We start from the raw sequence: 12,653 nt of genomic DNA, 5'->3' as shown, positions 1-12,653 counted from the left end.
ATCAGTCTGTATCCAAAACGAAATTATCAAAGAATAAGTTACCCTACTCTTCATGATTAACCCCCATTCCGATATTCCTTCTCCAGATACTCCACCCAGAGGTCTTGGTTTCCCACTTGTTTCCGGAATTCCTTCGTATACCAGTCATCAGCACCGGTCACTTGATACGGTGCCTCCGAAATAATCAGTGTTTCCAGTGCAGGAAATATCCGCAATGTACGCATGTTCTGTTCGATAGGCTCGCGGAGTCCCATGGCTGGATCTTCAGATTGAAAGGCATCCCAATCAATATCGATATGCCTAATCAACCTTAGCTGTAACGGCGTACACCGCTTCCGGAGTTTTGAGAGGTCGGATAGGTCGAACTCGCGATGTATGAAGCGTGCAACAGGGTAGATGTGTATTGCGAAGTAGGCATGTGCGGTTTCGGCGAAGATTTGCCGTGATGTACGGGACAAATCGAGGCGGTCCCAGTAGAAATGGGAGTCATGTTTCCAACTCCTTGCGCCGAGATCTAGGGCTATATGAAATATCTTGTTGCGGATCTCAGCCGGCAGACGCAAGAGAGGGGAATGAAGCTGGTTGCGCTGAGCACTGTTGGCGGTCAGCATTTTATACTCAGCTGCGCATTACTTCTAGTGAGGTATGAAACTAACATTGCGAGACAATTGGCGTTGGGCACAAGGGTGGGCGGTCCTTTGCATTCGTCCATTTCGACAGACGTAAAGGTTGGGAGGTAGGAGTTTCAATTCAGTCGAGTTGGAGTAAAGTTGTTAAGGAAGTTGAGAGCGTAGATGGAAGAGGTGGTAGAGGTTCACATAGAATAAATGTATAGAAATGTGAGTCACGCCGCTAGTGCATGGAATGCCAGTCATGCATGATAAGGTGAACTATAGATTACTATTTTTCGTCATTCCATTCGTCCTTCCGCTTCCATGTTACCAGCACTACCTTTGAGTCAGCCGTAGCAGGATCTAATTTGGTTCGGCTATCCTCCGCGACCAGACTTCACGAATCCACACGCAGGCATCGACGTATTGGCATCACTTATCGGCATCCATCCTAAAGCGCCACATACACCCTTCATCTTGCTGGGTCTCGATGGCTATGCATCCGGGATCCATTGCGGAGTGCTCAAGTCCTCATGCATGGTGTACGTGAACTTCAACCGCGGATTCTTCATCCAACCCCTAAGCCGAATTTCGCACAAAAGTCGAGGTCTCGTCTCTTCGGGTGCCCCGGAAATATGTAACCGCCTCAGCCCGCTGTGCGCAAATGGACAGTATTTGCCTACTTTTAGGCCCACTGCGTGATACCAGCTAAAAGCAAGGGCCCCCAACATACGGAACTGAGATGGTGTGATTGGCAGTACGAGCCCTGATCTACGCGGCGGAAGTTTTACCACTGATAATGTAACGCAGTGGTATGGTAGCAGTCTCAGTTCGAAGTACGCCGCGGCGGTCTCAGCGAAGACCTCGCGCGAGGATCGAACAAAGAACATACGATCCCAAAAGTAGAGTTCTTCGTGATGCCACTGCCATATTTTTGTAGGGACGAGTTCGAGCGTGTAGGCGTAGATTTTGTTACGAACCTCAGCTGGTAAGCGCAGGAGAGGCGACTGGATTTTATTGCGTTGAGCGCTGTTGACTGTTAGCGCCCGTGTTCGTAGATAGCGAGGTCATGCGTGAGTAAAGTCCTGTTCAATGAGATTATCCTTACATTGCGAGGCATGTTGCGTTAGGCACGAGAGTAGGCGGGCCTTTGACATTAGGTGTAACAATGGGCGGTGCAACACCGTTGTTAACATAGGCGTGATGATAACGGGCCAACGTTGGGTCGAAGGGTTGAAGATTGAGGAACGACATTCTGACTGCGGAAAATGTCGAAGGTGCAAGGTGACGGAAGGTTCAGGGGAAAAGCTCTGGAGGTGAAGGCGCTAGTACTTTAGCGGTTAGTCACACATGTGAGGTACCTAGGTAGCACAAAGCACCGCTCAATCTCGCACATCAACAGCCCGCTCTTTTGTATTCACTACATATTATCCAGGCGGCTACTGTAAGTCATACACGAGGGTCTACCGCTATAGAAATGATCAGTGTTTGTGCGTGTTCGAGCTAGCCTCAGGAGGCAAATACTGACTGAAACCTGCTTCACCCATTGTAGCCTACATTGAGATAAAATCATACAAAGTAGACCTCGGGACGATCTAATGTCTACGTAGGCTCCTAAGCGTTCATTTTCTTTTTATCCCTAGATGAGGTGCAGTAAAAAAGGCTAGCTAGCTGGTGACCAGCACTCACCAAACGATGCCAGATCCAAGCTGATAGCATACTTACAGCCATGCAACACAGCGCTCACCTTTCCTAAAGCTCCCTCATGCTCGTGACCACTTTCTTCGCACCACGCTTTTTCTCCGCCACTCGAGCCCTTACCCTCCGCTTAACATACTGCTCCCAAGCCGCTTTACCGGCAAGACCTAACAAGAATGCCGCACCCATGATGATCAGCGTCCCGCCTATCACGTCAAAATCGGTAAGATCGTCCACGAAGGTCTTGTATATGAAGTACACTAGAAGGACAAATAATGAGATGATCACAATGGCGCCAAAGGTGGTCGACATATGGATGTTGTGCGTGAGAGGTGGTGATGTCAGTTCACTTGGTTGTATTGTATCTTGATTGAGACGAAGTGGATTTGTTGACGATACGTGTCGGGTCCAGTGAACTTTATCATATGAGCCGCGTTGTGTGGTTGTTCATGCAAGGCACATGCCGAAGTCACAGGTATGACAGCAAATATCATCTTAAACACATGAGCATGACGAACAAGCTTGTGAACACAAACGTCGATTTAACAAGAGACTACTATACAGCCAATCCAACTTCGTAACGCCCAGTCACGCCGCAACCCAATTTTGCGTGACAAATATGCACTCCAGATACGATCCCATGCAATCCAACCAAACAAGTCAAACCACTTACTCGTCCTCCTCCTCTTCTTCACTATCCTCATCCATGCCCTCCGCAGCCTCAACCTGGAAGCTAGGCGCCTGATCCACACCCAGATAGCTATCACTAACCAGATAACATGTCAACTCATGACTACCCGGCTTCTCGAGCGTAAACTCAAGCACAGTCTCCAACTTCCTCAGAATAGGCACCTTCTTGATCGCAAGCAGTGTGTGTTCCTTCTGGTCACCCACAACCAGCCACCAGCTCTCCGTCTTGTCGGCCGGGTAGAACGGCGCGTGGACTTCCATCTTGGGCTCCTCGTCTTCCTCAATGTTGCGCGTGATGCGTACCTTGAGTTGGGCGGGCGAGTTGGAAGCAATGGATTCGGGGTCGACGAGTTCGTGCTCGATTTCGATGTTGGGGTAGAAGTTGTTTGTGAAGTTTGCAATGTCGGCGAGTTGGCGTTGGTCGACGTCGAGTGCGGAGATGAGCTTCTTGTAGTCTGGGTTCTCGTCTTCGTCCATGGCGTTGATGAAGTCGTCGACGTCGTTGATGCCGAATTTTTGGGCGGCCTTGATGGTGTCGGCGTCGAAGTGGGGGATCTGCTTGAGAGGAGAGTCCTTTTGCCACATTGCTTGCACCACCATCTGGGAGAGTTCCATGGCGGACATGGCGTTGAGATGAGCCTCGGATGAGAGAACGTCGACACTTGCGCTGAGGATGTTGAGGACCTTTCGCAGGACAACTTCCTGGTCCTTGGCCAGGTCGACAGGGAGCTGCATGCGTGAGAAGTGAGCCTGCAGAAGAACGAAAGCCTTGAAGTGCGGCGTCTCGAAGTTGGGTTCCTGCATCTTGAAGGGAACGCGGTCGTAGATGCGCTGGAGGATGTGGTCCTCGTGCCTCCGTATTTGAATGTCTTCGAATTCGGTCGCGGCTGTGATGATCTCCAGTACACCCTTGAGACTTGTCCTACCGTTGAGTGACATCATCAAGGTCTGCATGGTGATGAAAGAGATGTTGTAGTACGCCGCGATCATGCACGGGTTCAGAGGTGTGATCGCATCCTCGTCTTCATCGTGCTCGATGAGGTTGGCATCGGTCAGCTCCTTCAGGGTTGACTCAACCATGTCGGACAAGTGCGCGCTAAGTCCCTCGTGCGACGTGTCGTGGAGGTTGTAGTAGCTGGGGTTGGCGAGTAAACGGCGGTAGAAGTATGTGTATGTTGACCAATCGACAGCTTCTTGTGTTGACTCGATCGTCTTCGCGCTGATCTCGGCAACAAAGGCGTCGTGAAGGTAGTCGGGAAGATAGCTTTCAATCGGAAGAGCCTCGTTAAGGAACTTCTTGTAGTACTCTCGCTTCACTGCAGGCAGCATAAGCACACCCTTCGCTGACTTGTCCAGTCCTACTCTGCCGGCCTTGCCAAACATCTGCAGGATATCGCTAATGGGGTAGTCGACGTATCGATGTTCGCGGCCTTCGTAGAATTGAGTGCCTTGTACGATGACGAGATGAGCGCCGCTGTCAATTTCCCAGCAAGAGTCGCGCGATACGATGAGCACCTGGATCGCGCCAACCTTAAAGAGATGCTGAACAGCTTTCTTGTCGAAAGAGTTGAGGGCCTCGTGGAAGTATCCGATACCATGAGACAGCGACGAAGCCAGCGCTTGCTCGTTGATCTTCTCAAGAATAGGTTGAATCTCAGATACTTCAACGTTGAGGAAGCGATCCTCGTCTTCGTCAGCTATGCAAGCGTTGAGGAGGTCAGCAGCGGAGTTTCTGGCTTGCTTCCTGTTCGGGACGAAAACCATGGCCGGCTTGTCTGGAGACATTTGTGTGATGGCAGAGTAGGTCGGCCTCGCCATAGCCATCATCAAGGATGGGAAATGGGGGATCGTGAACGACTGAATCTTCAACTCAAGCGGTACTGCTCGGATAGCCGGGCTGAAGTTGTAGATGGTGTGTTTGGTTGCACCGATCCATTCGCCAATATCTCGTGCGTTTGACAACGACACGCTTAATCCAACGATGCGCAGCTTCGACTCTAGTTGCGTTGCCATTGCTTGCATACGGGAGACAACAATCTCGTAGACATGGCCGTTTGTGCCACCAAGCATGTGCAGCTCATCGGCGATCAATAGAGAGACGGACTGGACGTTCTTCCGGCGCTGCCATTGACGGGAGAGTGAGTCCCACTGCGAAGGAGTGGCAAGAATGAGATCACCCCTCTCAAGCAATCGCAGGTCTGCCGTTGTCTCGCCAGTGAGCTTGACAACGTCTTTTCCTCCACTGAGACCGGTCAACCGCTCATTCCAATTCTTGTACTGGTTGACAACGAGCTCTTGGAATGGTGCTAGGTAGACAATGCGGCCTTCGTTATTGGTAGCCCAGTGTCGCAAAATGGCAAACTCAGCGCAGATGGTCTTGCCAATGCCTGCTGATGCACCAATGAGAGCATTGTCATCTGTGATATACAAGGTGTTGAAAGTCTGTGTCTGAACCTTGTTGAAGCGACCGATGTTCTCGTACAAGCCCATATATTCCTTCCTCTTTAGGGCAGAAACAGGCAGTGGTTGCAAATCAAGAACGGGAGTGTGGGCAGGGAATTTCGCTGGCAGAATAAGTTTCTGGAAAGAGACAGCGAGCTTGGTCTCAGACGCCATCCATCGGTCGGAAAGAACAGTGATGAAGTAGTTGGGTGGCATGGGCTCATCGATGGGCACAGTCATCTCCAGCAGATGTTCGTTGGCGTCGCCATCGGAGTAGTCCCTTCGGAGGATGAATGTGTCGTGGAACAACACCTGCTCGCCGTCACAGTCCTCGACCAAGATCCAGAACGCCTCCGAGGCTCCGTGCAGCTCTGTGTCCCAAACGAAGTCAGGTCGTATTGTCAGCTCCAGACGGAGTAGTGACCTTGTAACTGGCCTGGGTGTCGCTTCGATCTGGAGGCGCGGGAACTTCTCTACCAGACCACAGACAAGTTTGCCAGCCTTGGGCATACCCAACAGCTCACCCATGCTTGGCGGGTCGAGGCCGAAGTAACTCGACCAGCCAACGTCGATTCGCTCAGCCTTTTGCACAATGTCGCGGGGGCACGTGGGGAATTGGCGCAGAGGGGTCATGGTTGGCCACATACGCTTCTCAGCCATCTTGCACATGTCAAGAGCCAGCTTAGCGACTTGCGACCAACCCTTCTTGAGACAGATCTCAAAGATGGCGCGAAGAATACGTCCAGCGGATTGCGTAACGTAGACCAAGTCAGCCATCAGCGCTAATCCTTCCAGCTTAAGGCGAGAGATATAAGCTTGGAGAAGGACGTTGATTTTGGCTTGGGCTTCCTCGAAGCTCTCCTTGACTGGGATCGGAACCTTTCCTAGTAGCTTCGCAAGCTCGAGCTTCTCATCTTGACGGACCGGGATGTACTTGAACTCCTCACTGAGCGCAAAGACACGGAAAAGCTCGATAGCACTGATACCGGGCTGGATGTGCATGTTGTATGTCGCCATGGAGTTGTGGGTGATGTAGTAGTGGGAGGCAATTCTTCCAAGCTCTGTGGGGTTGAGCATACCGGTCTTCCTATCGTACTTGATCAGACTGCATTTCTCAAGTACATGTGCAGCGGCGTGAACAAGGTCCACACGTCTTTGCTCGAGCACAGTGTCATTCTCGTACTCTGGTCCAACCCGGTAGAGAGCGGGTGAACGAAGCATTCGGACGAAGAGGTACGTGTAGCCGAGCCAGTCAACCGCTTCGTCTCTGTTGCGCACGTTACCCAGAACAATCTCAGCGTTGAGGTTATCTGCAAGCTTGCTGATGAGCTGCGACTCGATAGGCAACTGTTGGTTGAGCAAGGATAGGTAGTACTGAATCTCAGACTGTGTGGTGATGATGATACCCTCTCCGTAAGTATCGTATTGAGGTCGACCGGCACGACCCAACATCTGCAGGACATCCTGAGGGCTAAGTTCGACCCAGCTACCCTTTTCGGGGGAGTAGATCTGCGTTCCCTTGATAATGACGGTATGCGCGGGCAAGTTGACACCCCAAGCCAGTGTTGCTGTGCACACAAGAACCTGGATAGAGCCATCGGCGAACAGATCCTCCACGGACGTACGATCCGCTCGCGACATACCAGCGTGATGAATACCGAAACCGTAAGGCATGACGTCCTTTAGGTCAGCATTTTGAACTGACTCGGATTCTTCTCTCAAGATCTCCCGACTGGCAGCATCTGACCGAAGAATCTTGCCTATTGACTCTTCCTCGAGTGCTTTGTCACGAATGTACTTCGCAGTCTTGGCGGTTTCCTTTCGGGAGTGCACGAAGATAAGCATCTGATTGCGATGTTCGCCAACCTGTTCCAAAACCTTGGTATAGCAAACGTCGTTCATCGTCTTGAGTTGCTTGATGGCCTTCTTGTCTGTAACACCAATAAACTCCTGCTTTAACGGACACGGTCGGAAAGTAGCGTCAAAGTGGAAGAGACCCTTGTCTGGGTCAATGCGGAGGAAGCTCGCAACGTCGCGGTAGTTGGGAAGAGTGGCACTCAATCCGACGATGCGCACGTGATCACCAGTCTGCTCGCTGCGTCGTAGAGTTCTACTGACGATACTCTCGATGACCGGACCACGGTCGTCGTGAAGAAGATGAATCTCATCAATACAGATGAGGCGAACGAGGTTGATGTAGCTGGTATCAGTAGCCTTGCGGGTGATGACATCGTACTTCTCAGGGGTGGTGACGATGATCTGAGTTTCCGCGATTTGCTGCTTGGTGAGTTGGCGATCACCAGTAAGTTCAGAGACCTTGATGCCGTATGGCTCCAGACGCTTGCCGAAGTTACCGACTTGCTCAGCCACAAGAGCCTTGAGCGGGGCAATGTAGATGATCTTGAAGTTGTCAAGCGCAATCTCTCCAGTGGTGGGGTTTCGGTGCTTGCCGATCTCGCGAAGCATTGTCAGCATGGCTACATTGGTCTTTCCAGAACCAGTGGGTGCGCAAATCAACATGTTGCCGTCATCGTTGAACGCTGTCGGGAAACACTTCGTTTGGATACGGTTGAGCGATTTCGAGTTGCCGAAACCTGGACGCGCCCAATCTGGTAGCTCGGAGGTTGGCATGAGTGCTGGCTCGTTGGGGTCGCGCTTCGCTTTCGGCGCAGGGACGTGGATCTCCTCGTAGCCCTTGAATTGGCGGCGCGTCGATCCTTGAGGCAGCTTGACGCTTGCATTCGTCATGAGATGGTTGCCCTGGTCGAACACGATGTTGTCCAGATTTACCATTCGGCTCGATGGTTGCAGACCGCCCACGATGCCCTCCGGTTTCGCGTCGGCCATTTCCACGTCGTTTGGCGCATCTGGAAGGCTGATATCCTTAAGGTTGAACTTCATCTTATTAGTGCCAGCGTCAGCGCCATCTTCAGCCTTGATGCCAGTCTCTCTTGCGCGCAGCTCTTGCAGAATCCGTTGCTGACCGGCAGCTCTCATCTCCCGCTCGACAGCTGTTCGCTCATCGTTGTCTTCAGCAGCCCTTCGCCACCTCGTAACCCAGACGACCCTATCGCGGTTGAGTACGAGTTTCGCAACCAGCTCGTGGTGTTCGTAGTCGAAGAGATCCATCAGGTCGTTCTCAATCTCACGGAGCTCCTTCTCTTCACCATCTTCCGAGACTCCTGCGAGATGCTTGAGCGCTTCCTGTGTCTTCTCCTGCTGGATATGGGCATCCTCGTATATTTGCCCAATCTGCCGTTGCAGCCAGTAGGCGTCGATCTCGTGTGCGGGTATAAGTTGGTCTGCGCCGTTTGTGCGGTCTGCGGTGGCCGTGTCGCCCTGTATTATCGTCTCTTCGGTATCCGCGAAACCTCCACCCTTCTGGTCTTCGTCCTCGCCAATCTGCTCTATGGGCGCCTCTGCTTCGTCTTCTTCGTCCGAGGAATCGGCATCTCGCACTTCGAACGTCTGCGGCCCGTCTTCGTCCTCCTCTTCGTCGTCGAATACGACGGCTACACCTTGGTTGTCGCCAGTGTCAGCGCCATCGCCGTCTGCCATCTCTTCATCGCCTTCCTCGTCGTCTTGCGCGTCGTAGTCGGTGATCTTCTTGGACAGGTTCATCAGCTCGTTGAATTCCTTTCCGCCCATAGAAGTACCAAGAAGGTCGTCCACTTCCTTCTTCTTGTCGAAGTCCTTCATGGTGTCATCCTTGAGGTATTCGAGGACCGCATCGGCCGCACTTCGCGTAGTCGCAGGATCGACATCGCCGAGAGATCTGCTCACGAGGGTTGTGATGAGGTCGAAAGTCTGGCGCGTCGCAGGGGTCCGCGGCTTGTATGTGAGGCCTTCGATATTGAAATCGGCCGTCGCAGTGGCTCCAAAAGCGCTGGTGCCATCGTCCCGTTTCCGCTTGCGCTGCTCTCTCTCGAGAACATCGCCACCCTCATTCAGATTTCCGCGCTCAACGCCAGGTCCCTTGAGCTTCTTTGTCGCCTGCGCATTTGCGCTATCACGCGCTGTGCGTCCGCCCATGTCTCTGATGTTGATGCGACCTGCCAGCGACTCGGGGTCGCCAGTGTGCTCATCCTTCCCGCGGTGTGTAAAACGTCTGTCGGCCTGCAAGACCAAATTTGACATGGCCGCATACTTGTACTGCCCGAGGTTCTTCTGGTCGTTCGACATGGTCGCGGTGGGTATCGTGGGTTTGCGCGGCTTGCGCTTTTGGGATCGCCTTCTCTAGTCGGCGGCGCGCAAATTAAGGACTGTGTGCGGCGAATTATCGTGTCGCCGTGTCCTCTAAAATGAAGAAAAGGAAAAGGCCGAGCGATTGATATAGGTCGGGCTGTGGGCACGCCCTAAGGTTGGTTATATAGTGAGAGCGCTGGAGGCAACGACCCGAGAAAAATGATGGAGCTCCCGACAGGCAGCTAAGCACGCACGTGCCATGACCATTCATCATGACCCTTCCACATCCCATACGCGTAATCCGCAACTAGTATCCTTCGAATGCTATATGAGTATCATAATTTGCTTCGAGGATGATTTAAGTCGTTTTATTATCGCGATACTACATTTGCAGATGTATGATACGTCTCGAAGGTGTACAATGAACAGCGCATGTTTTATCATCCCGGATATTGCAGCACAAGAGACGCGTCGATAGCCCTATTATCTGGACATATGCACTGCTATGTTGCAACGAAGGTATAGGTGCAGATAAACACGAAGCCACGCCCTCTACAGTGGACTGGCCTCCAGCCATGGTTTCCTCATCTTCTATCTTGCGCCTACACGCGCCAGCAAACAACTCCTATGCTTATGCTGATATACACTTCATCTCCTGACACCGATCACCCCGTCAAACGATTCAACCCCCCTCAGCCTTCTTCTTCTTCTTATCCTCTATCAACTCGCAGTTATCCTCAGGCACCTCATCGTACTTGTCCACCAAGAACTCCAAGATATCCTCGCTCAAATCACCCTGCACCGTAATTTCCTCGCCGCCACCGGGGATCTTGGTAACACTTGACCCTGTCGCGAACTTCTTGCCAAAGTCCTTGGCCACCTTCTTGATGTCGAGACCAAAGGCTTCCAGACCCTGTACGGCGGTGACGTATTTCCGCTTGTTGCGCTCGATGCGCTTGATGAGGATCTTGGACGACGCGCGCGTCTCGGCTGCGCGTGCTTCGGCGGTTGCGGCTTTGGCGGCTTTCTTCTGGGCGTCCTTTTCGGCGCGTTTTTGGGCGTCGACGGAGAGGGAGGCCATGTTTTGCTGTAGCGCTTCTGGAGGGGAGTTAGCATGAAGTTCTATACGAGAGACGACTGCGCGTGATAGGCTTCTCAATATGGTCGAGTATACGTACCTGCTGAGTACAACTTCGCGTGCAGATCTGGATGCGCCTCTTCTAGCCATTCCTCACACTTCTTCGTTGTGCCGCCAAATTCGCAGTACTATGGGTTGGTCTAGTCAGTCGCGATTTCCCTCCCAACGCGTCTCGGTGTCATACCTACTTCAGGTGGTAGACTGCATACTGCTTCTTGTTAGCCGTAGTCGCAATGGAGTGTGGGAATGCTTGCCTCCGCAGTAGACGACGGGCTTCGGTAACGCGTCGGCTGACATCTTGTGCAGTGTGATATACTTCAGACTCTCAGGTACCTTGAGGTGTCAAAGAGTGGTGCGTTGAGTGGTGGTTCTGGGTGTCGACGCGATGCTTGGAAAGAGAGAGCTTAGTGGGGCAGAAAGCCCGCGTGGCGGGGTATGCGAAGCGCAAGGGTCCTTCAACGCGAGTGACGCCCGCGGACTTTCACCAAACAACCACCTCATCCAAGGGAAAGGTCGACTGAATTATTACACATTCGGTCGTGGCTGCTCATTACTTCCCACGACTACTTCATCTGGTTCTGCAAGATACGAATCTTCGGCTCCATCCGTATCTCAGCCCAGTAACCTCTCAACAGGCCATTCCTTAGCAACCCTTCCAGCCCATGCCATACTGCTGCAATCTTCGACGCCCACCTGTCTTGCGAAGTCGTATTGTCCGATTGCTCGACCAACGAGCCACTTTCTTCTCCCGGTTTCAAAAGCCTGACCCCGCCGAATCCATATACAGTATGGACCACTTCCCAACTACCTATAACCTTCTCCGGGCTCTCAGCAAGAACATAGTCGAACTTGGTCCAGAACAATGGATCTAAGAGGACGTTTGGGTCTTCAGTCTTGTCGTATGTCCATGTTCTGCTGTTCAAAGTGTCCTGTGCTTCAAGAACATCGAGCACTGTCTGCGGTCCTCTGTGGCTCTCGAGGAATCGCGTGACGCCTGTTTGGCAAGCAAGGTTGTCGAAGTATACGTTGAAGTGATTTCTAGCCGGGTGCTCCATCTCCTTGTGTAGCGTGTGAAGAGCCTCGCCTCCAGGATAGTTGAGACTGGAGATACCCAGGATCGCAGTGGATGCAATGAACGATACCAGGACTGATCCTACTAAAGCTAAACTTAGAATCGCGTATACGACCGACTTTGTTCTGCGGTTCCAGATCCAAGCTGCTCCATCGGCAGCTACGGCAGTCAAACCTGGAATCACGTAGAGAATGAAGCGCCATTCCTTGTGCGGAAGGAAGCTGTACAACCCCACAAAGCTGAGCAGTGGAACAAGAAGATCCAGGCTTCGTCTAGAAGTCGATGTGTTCATGACCGCAACTGGTATGCAAAGCAAGTAGGTTACTGGGTTCAGTAGTAATCGTGGCAAGGCATTTGCAAAGTAGTAATGCCATGGCGAGACACCCCAGTCAGCCGAATGCCCTTGGATAGTGTTGTAGTAGAATCCCGTCCACTCAGGCCATAGCGGGAAAGATTGCCAGAAGAACGAGTCCAGGGGTACAGTGCAGAGTAGGCCAATGACGAGGCCACCAAGTCCAGCTGGAATGATGACACCTGTGATGGATATCCTCCGAGTGATGAACAAGTAGATGGTGATTGTTCCCACTAAGATCGCTAACTCCGAGCGGAAGACTACACCGGCAATCGTGAGCAGATATAAGCACAGCCGGTAGTATCCTGAGATGTTGGAGGTGCTCCATGGTACAGTGTATGCGAGTAGCAAGCTTCGAAGGGCCAAATTACCTAAATTGATATAAGCCAATAGATGTACAAATCACCTCATGCAACTTACTGAACACGAAAGCGAACATATTGGGCAGCGTTCTCGAAGCATAGT

The 12,653-nt window shown here is 52.1% G+C and overlaps 4 protein-coding genes across 4 annotated transcripts; all 4 read right to left on the bottom strand.

The window, feature by feature from the left end:
* Positions 1-56: 56 nt before the first annotated feature.
* Positions 57-611, bottom strand: J4E83_008152 (uncharacterized protein; the record flags this gene model as incomplete). Its single annotated transcript, XM_049335049.1, has 1 exon — positions 57-611. The coding sequence occupies one exon, from the start codon at positions 609-611 to the stop codon at positions 57-59; it is 555 nt and encodes a 184-aa protein (XP_049185893.1).
* A 2,367-nt stretch (positions 612-2,978) lies between these two features.
* J4E83_008151 (uncharacterized protein) lies at positions 2,979-9,623 on the bottom strand (the record flags this gene model as incomplete). Its single annotated transcript, XM_049335048.1, has 1 exon — positions 2,979-9,623. One exon carries the CDS (start codon positions 9,621-9,623, stop codon positions 2,979-2,981), a length of 6,645 nt encoding a protein of 2,214 aa, XP_049185892.1.
* A 685-nt stretch (positions 9,624-10,308) lies between these two features.
* On the bottom strand, positions 10,309-11,061 carry TMA22 (Translation machinery-associated protein 22; the record flags this gene model as incomplete). The annotated part of the gene is made up of 4 exons (XM_049335047.1): positions 10,309-10,724; positions 10,805-10,892; positions 10,953-10,972; positions 11,019-11,061. 4 exons carry the CDS (start codon positions 11,059-11,061, stop codon positions 10,309-10,311), a joined length of 567 nt encoding a protein of 188 aa, XP_049185891.1.
* A 266-nt stretch (positions 11,062-11,327) lies between these two features.
* J4E83_008149 (uncharacterized protein) lies at positions 11,328-12,627 on the bottom strand (the record flags this gene model as incomplete). Its single annotated transcript, XM_049335046.1, has 2 exons — positions 11,328-12,559; positions 12,609-12,627. The coding sequence occupies 2 exons, from the start codon at positions 12,625-12,627 to the stop codon at positions 11,328-11,330; spliced, it is 1,251 nt and encodes a 416-aa protein (XP_049185890.1).
* Between the last annotated feature and the right edge of the window lie 26 nt (positions 12,628-12,653).

The sequence above is a fragment of the Alternaria metachromatica genome (genome assembly GCF_023757995.1).
Source record: "Alternaria metachromatica strain BMP 0045 chromosome Unknown scaffold_22, whole genome shotgun sequence".
Classification (NCBI taxonomy): Eukaryota; Fungi; Ascomycota; class Dothideomycetes; order Pleosporales; family Pleosporaceae; genus Alternaria; species Alternaria metachromatica.
This window is presented reverse-complemented; position numbering and strand designations above follow the sequence as displayed.